This window comes from Protomyctophum parallelum, assembly GCF_964188405.1.
Source record: "Protomyctophum parallelum genome assembly, chromosome: 20".
In the NCBI taxonomy this organism is placed as follows: Eukaryota; Metazoa; Chordata; class Actinopteri; order Myctophiformes; family Myctophidae; genus Protomyctophum; species Protomyctophum parallelum.
The window spans coordinates 871,094-883,593 of NC_139718.1; the positions used below are offsets into that span (position 1 = coordinate 871,094).

General features: G+C 44.3%; 1 protein-coding gene across 1 annotated transcript in view; it reads left to right on the forward strand.

Annotated features, from left to right (window-relative positions):
- ccdc88c (coiled-coil domain containing 88C) overlaps positions 1-12,500 on the forward strand; it is a 100,798-nt gene that overhangs the window by 35,509 nt on the left and 52,789 nt on the right. The window contains exons 6-9 of the mRNA XM_083791402.1: positions 3,942-4,025; positions 4,531-4,674; positions 5,513-5,724; positions 6,395-6,476. Of these exons, the coding sequence (XP_083647528.1) occupies positions 3,942-4,025; positions 4,531-4,674; positions 5,513-5,724; positions 6,395-6,476 (522 nt within the window). The remainder of the gene's footprint in view (positions 1-3,941; positions 4,026-4,530; positions 4,675-5,512; positions 5,725-6,394; positions 6,477-12,500) is intronic.

A 12,500-nucleotide genomic window follows, 5' to 3' on the forward strand; every position in this document is an offset into this window, starting at 1 on the left:
CTCTCTTCACGTCTTGAGGAAAACCTCTTTGATTCATAATAGGCTATATTTATGACTCAATTTACCTAATTATTTACTCCAATTTAAACCACTTTTCTGACAAGTAGGTAATCTTTCAAACAATGCAAACATTGAACATGATTTAGCACAATTAACTGACATTTAAACACACCACACCTTTGTCTTAACCCTGTGTTTCAGTTTGAAACCCAAGTTTTTTTTTTTCAGACACGCTCAATAATCCATTTATATTTTGAAACTATTTCCCTTCAAAAGTTTGATTTTGATGACAGCACGCTGCAATTACATTATCCCAGTACCCACCTTTAAGGGCCTGGGTAAATGACGAATCGACCTACGCTACTACATGTTTACTCACTCACGTCCAAAGTTCCCAAGTTATCTCGATATTAACAGCAAAATCTCGCACATCGCTGGCAACTAACTGCCTTTTTCGTTGACTATTCTTCGCACACTAAATTTCATACGAGAAGACAATAATTAGCTCTATTAATACCAAGACGAATTACATACTGACGCGTATTGATAGGACCGCTATCGTCCGCCTGACACAGCCACATACAATTGTTTTAATAAAGCTTACCATTATTTAATCATTTCCAAGACCTATAGGCTCTTTAATCAACTTTCTAACTAATTTAAACTTCGACAAAACACATATCAACACATGCCTACATTATATGTTGAATAAACTTATACATTACACAAACGTTTTGAATACAGATAGATTGTTGAATCTCTTCCATCTGTTATAAATGAACTATTTTAGTGTCGCAAAACATTGTCTCTTAACTTGTTTAATATCTATTATTCGTTTGAGAAAAAATCAATCTACTTTAAGAACGGTCACTGCTCAAAAATGAAGCGATAACCCAATATCATGCTACTTTTTCATCAGAGTTACTTTCAGTCCCACACGTATTACTACAGTGAAGTAATAGACTAACCTATTTTGACCGCTATTTTCACTTTGACTACTCTAGCCCACATTTCCGACACAGAAACTGTCCATACTGTATTTTAAATCCTCTCAAATATAATTTCCCTTTCTAAACATGTGACGTAGGTAGCCTACCTTTCGTGGTCAAACTGAGAACTGCATCATGTTATGAAGAAAACCTGAAATGTTTTTTCCGCGCACTGCCACTCACGTGTGTGTCCATTGTCCTTTCGTCTCCCATCCAACACACAGTCACACTCCCCCCTTCCAGACATTATGAATATGAAATATCACACAATGACTGGAAAGAAAAATATGAACTCTGTGTAGCTACAGGTCGATCAAAACGCAACACGTGAGCTTGCATATCTGCTCTGTTTGAAGAATGAAGAATGAATGAAAAACGTGGTCGCCGCTCTCGATCGCTGTTGAGATGAATCGCGCCGTGCCGTCCTGTCGCCGCACGCCGTGATGAAAGCTCTCGGTCGCCGCTCGGTCGGAGACCCCCCTCGGTGAAGACGCACTCGGTGAAGGCCTGCAGAACGCCTCCCTCCTGGCCGCTGCTTGCTTGCCGTGAAGAGACGCATCCTCTCGCCGCTTGTAGTGTCGCTTTACCCGGTCGGATCGCCGCCGCTTCCCGCCGATATGTGGAGATCCGCAGGTCGCCATCTGATGCGCTGTAGAGCGTCGCTTCCCCCCGCTGCGTCGCCGTCCACGTCGGAGAGCACCGCACGTGCTGTTGGTCCAACTCCCTTTGTTCCGCCGACCGCCGTTCGCCGAAAAAATAAAATTCAACTCAACGCCAATTTTGTCCAAATTGTCCACTGGTCCATTGTTCGTTTTACCTGGAATGGAAAACCATCCCAAAAGCAGTTTGTTTCAGGCTCCAACTGAAGTAAATATTCTTACTTCAAGTACACTATCTAACTTGACTAAAATCGACAAATAAGGACGAAGAGTCTGCATCAAAGTTTCCGACGATCGGACCAGGAAAACACGCAGGCAGAGAGATCAGCTGAAGTGTAGATGGATGGTATTTATTGCAATAAGTCAGACCGAGACAACAGCAGAGCTTCCCCGTGGACCAGGCGAGCTGGCCCACGGGAGCAGGACACAGCCTAACCACCTCTCGATGGCTAGGCCCCTATAAGACTCCTTTAACATTGCAAACACAGATATTTTATACAGTTCCAGATCAAACAGAGGTGTTCCAGGGGAGGGGTCTAAACCTTTGCATACAAAATGACATTGAGACGCATATAGAGTGACGTCTGAGTCTTAATCAACTGGCCTCTTGGTGGAAACAATAGAGCATGCTAATTCCTGTCACACCCGGCCAGCCAGGCCACTTACTATGCAGGATGGCTAGACCCTGCTTTTGAATGACAAGAGTGACTGCAGACTTTAAGACAGACAGAACACCTTTGTACAAGAACATGACGAATTATTGAGACTAGATACGACATTAGCTAAAAGCATAACATGATGCTGACACCAAAAGGGGTCCCCGCCCCAAAATGGGTTAATCTGCTTAATGAACGACCTCTTCCATTCAGGGAAGGGTAAATCAGCCGGTTGGCTCATCTTCCTTTCCTTTGCACACTATTACTACTACATATAACAGTATAACATATAAGTGGACTAGTCAGACCCAGACTACTCTATGCCGTATTGAAGTGGACTCAGACCCAGACTACTCTATGCCGTATTGAAGTGGACTCAGACCCAGACTACTCTATGCCGTATTGAAGTGGACTCAGACCCAGACTGCTCTATGCCGTATTGAAGTGGACTCAGACCCAGACTACTCTATGCCGTACTGAAGTGGACTCTGACCCAGACTACTCTATGCCGTATTGAAGTGGACTCAGACCCAGACTACTCTATGCCGTATTGAAGTGGACTCAGACCCAGACTGCTCTATGCCGTATTGAAGTGGACTCAGACCCAGACTGCTCTATGCCGTATTGAAGTGGACTCAGACCCAGACTGCTCTATGCCGTATTGAAGTGGACTAGTCTGACCCAGACTACTCTATGCCGTATTGAAGTGGACTCAGACCCAGACTGCTCTATGCCGTATTGAAGTGGACTCAGACCCAGACTACTCTATGCCGTATTGAAGTGGACTCAGACCCAGACTACTCTATGCCGTATTGAAGTGGACTCAGACCCAGACTACTCTATGCCGTATTGAAGTGGACTCAGACCCAGACTGCTCTATGCCGTATTGAAGTGGACTCAGACCCAGACTACTCTATGCCGTATTGAAGTGGACTCAGACCCAGACTACTCTATGCCGTATTGAAGTGGACTCAGACCCAGACTACTCTATGCCGTATTGAAGTGGACTCAGACCCAGACTACTCTATGCCGTATTGAAGTGGACTCAGACCCAGACTACTCTATGCCGTATTGAAGTGGACTCAGACCCAGACTACTCTATGCCGTATTGAAGTGGACTCAGACCCAGACTACTCTATGCCGTATTGAAGTGGACTCTGACCCAGACTGCTCTATGCCGTATTGAAGTGGACTCGGACCCAGACTACTCTATGCCGTATTGAAGTGGACTAGTCTGACCCAGACTGTTGAAGTGGACTCGGACCCAGACTGCTCTATGCCGTATTGAAGTGGACTCAGACCCAGACTACTCTATGCCGTATTGAAGTGGACTAGTCTGACCCAGACTGTTGAAGTGGACTCGGACCCAGACTTTTTTTTTTCCACCCTGGAAATAAAAACGTCTGGGTTTCCGAGGCTAATTATTTATAACTATGCGCTAAATACATTTATAAACTAAACTTCATCTGGTGTGTGTGTGTGTGTGTGCGTGCGCGTGCGTGCGTGCGCGTGCGTGCGTGCGTGCGTGCGTGTGCGTGTGCGTGCGTGCGTGCGTGTGCGTGTGTGTGCGTGTGCGTGTGCGTGCGTGCGTGCGTACGTGCGTGTGCGTGTGTGTGTGTGTGCGTGCGTGTGTCCAGTGTGAGCGTAAGGAGGAGATGATCGAGAAGATCAAGTTGTTGGACATCGAGACTCAGGCCGTCATCGTCTCTCACATCCAGGAGGTAAATATCTATGTATCTATATCTATATCTATATCTATGTCTCTCACATCCAGGAGGTACATATCTATGTATCTATATCTATATCTATATCTACGTCTCTCACATCCAGGAGGTAAATATATATGATATACCTACTGTACATACTGTACAGGAGGTACATATCTATAATATACATACTGTACATACTGTACAGGAGGTACAGACATGTTTATTTGCAACGTTTTTGTCTGGGGACCCCCTGGGACTCCCTCAAGGACCCCTGGGGGTCCCCGGACCCCCTGGGACTCCCTCAAGGACCCCTGGGGGTCCACGGACCCCACTGTGGGAACCAGTGCTTCACAATAATATAAATGATGATTCATTGACCGGCAAACTGCTGCTAAGATAAGGCGTTGTTCTGCGTTGCATCTGAAGAGGTGTGTGTGTGTGTGTGTGTGTGTGTGTGTGTGTGTGTGTGTGTGTGTGTGTGTGCGCGTGTGCATGTGCGTGTGCGTGTGCGTTCCAGGTAACTCACAACCAGCTGAATGTCCTTGACCTGTCGTGGCTAGAGGAAGGGGCGGAGCTTGCACAGGAAGTGCTGGACCCCATGTCGCGCAACATGGCCGCGTCGCTACGGCAACTGATTGACCAGAGAGACAAGGCTAACGAGGTACACACACACACCGCACGCACACACACACACACACACCGCACACACACACACACACACCGCACACACACACACACTGCACACACACACACCGCACGCACACACACACTGCACACACACACACCGCACGCACACACACACACCGCACACACACACACACACCGCACACACACACACACACACACACACACACACACACACACACACACACCGCACACACACACACACACCGCACACACACACACACACACACATTATGCCTCATTTTATTGAGGCCCGCTGGGTGCATTCATACATGTAATGTTTTACAAATATACATAATCGTACATTTGGTAGAAATGTAAATGAACAGTTTAGCTTCATACCGCGTGTTCCACACTATGTAATCCATGTTGTTTTGGTGCTGCGTATCACACTAAACCCACTCTGTGTTTATTTAATTTGGCGTTTAATAATGAAAAGGAAAGATTTGTCGCAGACCTGGTGACGAGAAATCTTGCCGGGCTCTGGGCTGAGTTTAATGTATTTAATGTATATATTATATTATATTTAATATTTATAGATAATAGCAGAGATAACTCAGGACAGAGACTACCTGGTCAGCCAACAGCCTCAGGATGTATTTAATCATATATTTAATCATATATTTAATCATATATTTAATGTATATTAATGTATATATTTATAGATAATAGCAGAGATAACTCAGGACAGAGACTACCTGGTCAGCCAACGGCCTCAGGATGTATTTAATCATATATTTAATCATATATTTAATCATATATTTAATCATATATTTAATCATATATTTAATGTATATTAATGTATATATTTATAGATAATAGCAGAGATAACTCAGGACAGAGACTACCTGGTCAGCCAACGGCCTCAGGAAGGATGCCGGAACCTCAGCCTGGGTCTGGGCAGCCCGGAGCGCAGTGCAGCCAACGGCCACCAGGGGGCAGCGCCGCTGACCAAAGAGGAGAAGCAGCATCTGTCTGTGGAGCTGGCCGACACCAAGTCTAAACTACGGAGATACCGACAGGAGCTGTACGTAATGTTACTGTGATCTGCGATCTGTGATTGGCTATTCACTGTCACGTGACAGCCCTATCGGAGCCATAGAATAAGACAGAGTTACGACAACTCTGTTCACTTCATGAGGCTTCAGTCCAATGGAGGCTCTCCTACATAGACTTCTATAGGCTTCAGTCCAATGGAGGCTCTCCTACATAGACTTCTATTGGCTTCAGTCCAATGGAGGCTCTCCTACATAGACTTCTGTTGGTGAATAGTGACAAAGTCCTGGCCTGGAAGTAGGCAGAAATGCATTGGACTCAGACAACAGCCCAGCTTTAATGATCTTAAATCCCTTTATTTTAGATTGTTTTGTAGTAATAGTACAACATAAACATTACAGAGACTTTAGTTGTTACTCTACAATACTTTAAAACAGTTGCCATGTTGCTCACATTGCCTAAAATTGCTGATATTTGCGTCGCCCCTCGTTGAAAACGATGTATTTCCAACTCTCTCCATCCAGGCTGCATGAACAGGTTTCTGACCCCTCAGTGTGGTAACTCTGTATCTCTATGGCTCTGGTCTGACCCAACAATGTGGTAAATGCATACTAATACCTAACGTGTGTGTGTGTGTGCGTGTGTGTGTGTGTGTGTGTGTGTGTGTGTGTGTGTGTGTGTGTGTGTGTGTGCGTCCACAGGGAGGAGAAGACGGAACAACTGATGGATTCTAAACACGAGTGTGAACGTTTTGAACAGGAGTTACTACGACTCAAACACGAGGTTACTATTTAACCCTTTACTTATCTAAACAATAGGTTAATAGGTGTGGTGTTTATTTAACCCTTTATAGGTGTGGTGTTCCACCCTTTTCACATCAAGGTCCATCATTTATTTATTTGAGCCACGGACCACCATTTGTGACTAAATTTGACTGAGAGACTGCCATTGGATTTTTTTCATGTCATGTGAAAGCAGGGAATCATAGCTTCAAATTGACATATTGGTTGTTCAGTTTGACCCACCAGTTGTGGAGATATGGCTTATAGAGTAATGTCTGGCAGAGAAACAGAGAGTTGAGAAAACAGGCTTGAAAAAGGTTCACTTCTGTGGTCTCTAACATGACACCTAGCTACATGTTTAAGTATTTATTTCATATTTACATGTCTTCTGTGGACTCTAACATTACACCTATAGCTACATGTTTAAGTATTTATTTCATATTTACATGTCTTCTGTGGACTCTAACATTACACCTATAGCTACATGTTTAAGCGATTATTTCATATTTACATGTATTCTGTGGACTCTAACATTACACCTATAGCTACATGTTTAAGTATTTATTTCATATTTACATGTCTTCTGTGGTCTCTAACATTACACCTAGCTACATGTTTAAGTATTTATTTCATATTTACATGTTTTCTGTGGACTCTAACATTACACCTATAGCTACATGTTTAAGCATTTATTTCATATTTACATGTCTTCTGTGGTCTCTAACATTACACCTAGCTACATGTTTAAGCATTTATTTCATATTTACATGTCTTCTGTGGTCTCTAACATTACACCTAGCTACATGTTTAAGCATTTATTTCATATTTACATGTCTTCTGTGGTCTCTAACATTACACCTAGCTACATGTTTAAGCATTTATTTCATATTTACATGTATTCTGTGGACTCTAACATTACACCTAGCTACATGTAGGGCGACTGTGGCTCAGGAGGTAGAGCAGGTCGTCCAATGATCCATGGGTCGGCGGTTCGAATCCCGGCTCCTCCTGTCTACATGTCGAAGTGTCCTTGGGCAAGACACTGAACCCCAAATTGCTCCCGATGTGCTGGTTGGTACCTTGCATGGCTTCCGCCGCAATCGGTGTATGAATGGGTGAATGTAATGCACAATCTATGTAAAGCGCCTTGGATAAAGGCGCTATATAAATGCACCATTTACCATTTACCATTTATGTTTAAGTATTTATTTCATATTTACATGTCTTCTGTGGACTCTAACATTACACCTATAGCTACATGTTTAAGCATTTATTTCATATTTACATGTCTTCTGTGGACTCTAACATTACACTTATAGCTACATGTTTAAGCATTTATTTCATATTTACATGTCTTCGGTGGTCTCTAACATTACACCTATAGCTACATGTTTAAGCATTTATTTCATATTTACATGTCTTCTGTGGTCTCTAACATTACACCTATAGCTACATGTTTAAGCATTTATTTCATATTTACATTTCAATTTCAGCTCTGACCTTTATTTCAGACATTCTCTAGTATGTAACGAGTCTGCCTGTGCTATTAACTCATTTTGGAAAAAATGTTGAAAAGCTGTAATTTTCGCGTCGGAAGTCAGTCAAATCTGGTCACATTTGATGACATTTAGCCTCTCAGACCCATTTGAGCCACGGACGCACACACACACACACACACACACACACACACACAGCCTCAAAATACAACACAGCTCAGTGTTAGGGAACCCTGTAGCGTGTGGAAGACCCATAGATCCATAGACCCATAGATCTATAGACCCCAAGGTAGCCGCAATTAAGTATTAAATATAGAAATAGAGTTCAGAGGGTGCAGATGAAGAACAGCTGCACTAATTGGCGTCATTAAGGCGTGCATGGCAACAGTTTGTGTCTCGTGTGATGTCACACCAGAAGATATAAGATGATGCACCGTGTTGAAAATGACTGTAGACGTCGAGAGAGAGAAGAGAGTGAGATAAGACAGACAGACAGACAGACAGACAGACAGACAGACAGACAGACAGACAGACAGACAGACAGACAGACAGACAGAGTGATGTTGTCTTGGACCGTTTCCAAAGCAGGAGGACCAAAGCGATTATGTCATCTTTCTTCTGATGATGATGCTGCTGTAACAGTGAGGAACAAACTGTATTGCTTTGGAGGCTACTGTGATGGAGGGACCTTCAACAACATGAGACAGATGGACGTCCATGTCTTCAACACAGTGTCTTTATCCTGGAAGAAGTTACCTCCAGTGGAACTTGGAAGTGGAGACGGTGACCTTAAGGTTCCATCCAAGTGCTTCGGCAACACAGCTGTGTTGATTGAAGATACAGTCTACATCTGGGGAGGCAGTTCTGACGGAAATGTGCTTTATGCATTTGATGTCGACGCCCACAGATGGTTCCAACCCAGGGTTTCTGGGACTGTTCCAGAGGAGAGGTGGTACCACTCAGCCTGTGTGTTGGAGAAGGTCATGTTTATCCATGGAGGAGACACCGAGCTGACTGGATACACTAATGACATCCACAAGTTGGACACCAGCACAATGGTCTGGACTTTAATTAACACCAGAGGAACTCCTCCTCCTGCTTCACACCTTCACTCTGCTACCATCATTGGTACCAAGATGTTTGTATTTGGGGGCCATAGGGACCACCAGGAGGATGAGGTCTACAACAGCATCAGAGTGTTTGACACAGAGACAAACACCTGGCTGGACACACCTTCTGCACAGCTTCTACCAGAAGGACGCTGGAGTCATTCAGCATTTATCTACAATGGAGAGCTGTACATATTTGGTGGCTGGAACGATGACCAGATATTCAATGATGTGTGGAAATTCAGTCCAGAGACCTTCTCCTGGAAGAAGGTTGAGCCCAAGGGGAAAGGACCATGTCCAATGTATGGTCATGGTATGTGCTGTTGCATGGTGGGAGATCGTATGATCCTCTTTGGAGGAAACAAAGAATACACTATGTCCAAGGAGCTGTTCATCTTAGACTTGAGTCCTAGTCTTAAGACGTTATGTAAGCTAGAAGTTATTCAGTACGCTCTGGACCAATCAGAACTCACACACGACATCAGGTGGGAACTGGCAGCCATGGCAACGACAACAGACGATTGATTGAACCCTACAAACCCTCCCGCGCACTCAGATCAGCCAACGCAGGGAAACTGGAAGTACCCTCACTAAAAACGCCGGGACAACGCTCCACACGTCCCAAACTCTTCTCCCTTCTGGCTCCAAAACTGTGGAATGCACTTCCCATTGCAGTCAGAACTGCAGCATCACTCCCAATCTTCTGCCGTAGCCTGAAAACCCACCTTTTCAGACTCCATCATGGCCCATAGCACTTACCCTAACCCCTTAGATAGCATTTATGTAGACTTAGATAGCATTTCTGTTGGCTTAGATAGCATTTGACACCGACTTATAGCAGGTTATGTAGACAGCACTATAATTGTATTGTATATAGTCATAGCACGCCATAGTACATATGTATAGCATAGTAGTAAATATGTATAGTTTATATGTATAGTGTTCATTATATAGATATTCCACTGTTACTTTCTTAGCTTACGCATGTTTCATGATAAATGCTTTTATGTGATGTATTCCCATGCTTTTGTTCTTGCTTAAATGTAAGTCGCTCTGGATTAAGAGCGTCTGCTAAATGCCTAAATTGTAAATTGTAAATTGACAACAACAACAATAACCGAGACCACATTCCAGACGAAGGAACAGCAGAAAGATCAAGAAATGATGGATCAACATCTCATCCCACCTGATGGTGAGCCACCTCTCAGCATCACTTACTGAGATTCAAACCTCAGGAGACTCCTTCTCTCCAGACAGGCTCTCTAACCATTCAGCTAGGCATCAAACAATGACAATTGTTCCGTCCAAGACAATGCGGTGGAAACACAAACCTGTGTCTGTATGTTCCAAACTGAACACGGTGGAACTCTCCTTATTGTGTATTTATTTCTATGATCTTTTTTTATTTAAAGGACCAAGCAGTCCTGAAAGGACTTGGTCTTTTATTGTTATTGTTAGTTTTTTTTTCCTTCTCCTTCTGCCAAAAAATGGCAGTTTTAGCTAAACTTTAAAAAAAAAGAGATTACAGATCTTTTTCTTTTTTTAAAGACTATCTGGTACACAGCAAGCTAAAAGGAATCAACACACCAGCACGCCAGAGACCAGAATACTTCAAACCCAAACAAATAGTTAAAAATAGAACTACAAAATAATGCATGTTGGAGATTAAACAACAGATAACAGCCAGCACCAGCAACTGTTTATTTAATCACATGTGAAAAATATGGCTTACACGTTACGTTTCGGAAAAACGGGTAAAACAATAGCTACAAGGCTGAGACAACACAGATACAATATCTGAGCCACGGACCACCATCTGATGACATTTAGCCTCTCAGACCCATCTGAGCCACGGACCACCATCTGATGACATTTAGCCTCTCAGACCCATCTGAGCCACGGACCACCATCTGATGACATTTAGCCTCTCAGACCCATCTGAGCCACGGACCACCATCTGATGACATTTAGCCTCTCAGACCCATCTGAGCCACGGACCACCATCTGATGACATTTAGCCTCTCAGACCCATCTGAGCCACGGACCACCATCTGATGACATTTAGCCTCTCAGACCCATCTGAGCCACGGACCACCATCTGATGACATTTAGCCTCTCAGACCCATCTGAGCCACGGACCACCATCTGATGACATTTAGCCTCTCAGACCCATCTGAGCCACGGACCACCATCTGATGACATTTAGCCTCTCAGACCCATCTGAGCCACGGACCACCATCTGATGACATTTAGCCTCTCAGACCCATCTGAGCCACGGACCACCATCTGATGACATTTAGCCTCTCAGACCCATCTGAGCCACGGACCACCATCTGATGACATTTAGCCTCTCAGACCCATCTGAGCCACGGACCACCATCTGATGACATTTAGCCTCTCAGACCCATCTGAGCCACGGACCACCATCTGATGACATTTAGCCTCTCAGACCCATCTGAGCCACGGAACCACCATCTGATGACATTTAGCCTCTCAGACCCATCTGAGCCACGGACCACCACCTGATGACATTTAGCCTCTCAGACCCATCTGAGCCATGGACCACCATCTGATGACATTTAGCCTCTCAGACCCATCTGAGCCACGGACCACCATCTGATGACATTTAGCCTCTCAGACCCATCTGAGCCACGGACCACCATCTGATGACATTTAGCCTCTCAGACCCATCTGAGCCACGGACCACCATCTGATGACATTTAGCCTCTCAGACCCATCTGAGCCACGGACCACCATCTGATGACATTTAGCCTCTCAGACCCATCTGAGCCACGGACCACCATCTGATGACATTTAGCCTCTCAGACCCATCTGAGCCACGGACCACCATCTGATGACATTTAGCCTCTCAGACCCATCTGAGCCACGGACCACCATCTGATGACATTTAGCCTCTCAGAATATTGTCGTTGGATAATATGTTTGGTACCATTAGGAGAGATAAAAGGCAAACGATCAAAATAATTATTATATATAAATATATATCGATTCAAACACCAGGTTACTATTTAACCCTTCCTAGCCCACCAGTAAACACAGCCTTCATCTTCACCTCTAAAATACATCACAGAAGTCTGACGTTAATATCGCTGGAGGGCGCTACGTCCACGGGATTGTGTACATTTTTATGTGTCATTTAATCCCCATACGGGGTTAGGGGTTAGGGTTAGGGGTTAGGGTTAGGGGTTAGGGTTAGGGTTAGGGTTAGGGTTAGGGGTTAGGGGTTAGGGTTAGGGTTAGGGTTAGGGGTTAGGGTTAGGGGTTAGGGGTTAGGGGTTAGGGTTAGGGGTTAGGGGTCAGGGGTTAGGGTTATCCCCATAGGGGGATTTTAGATCATGTCATCCCGGCCCTTTCACTCATATGGATATGAAGAATCAACTGACTGAGAGAAAACGTTAC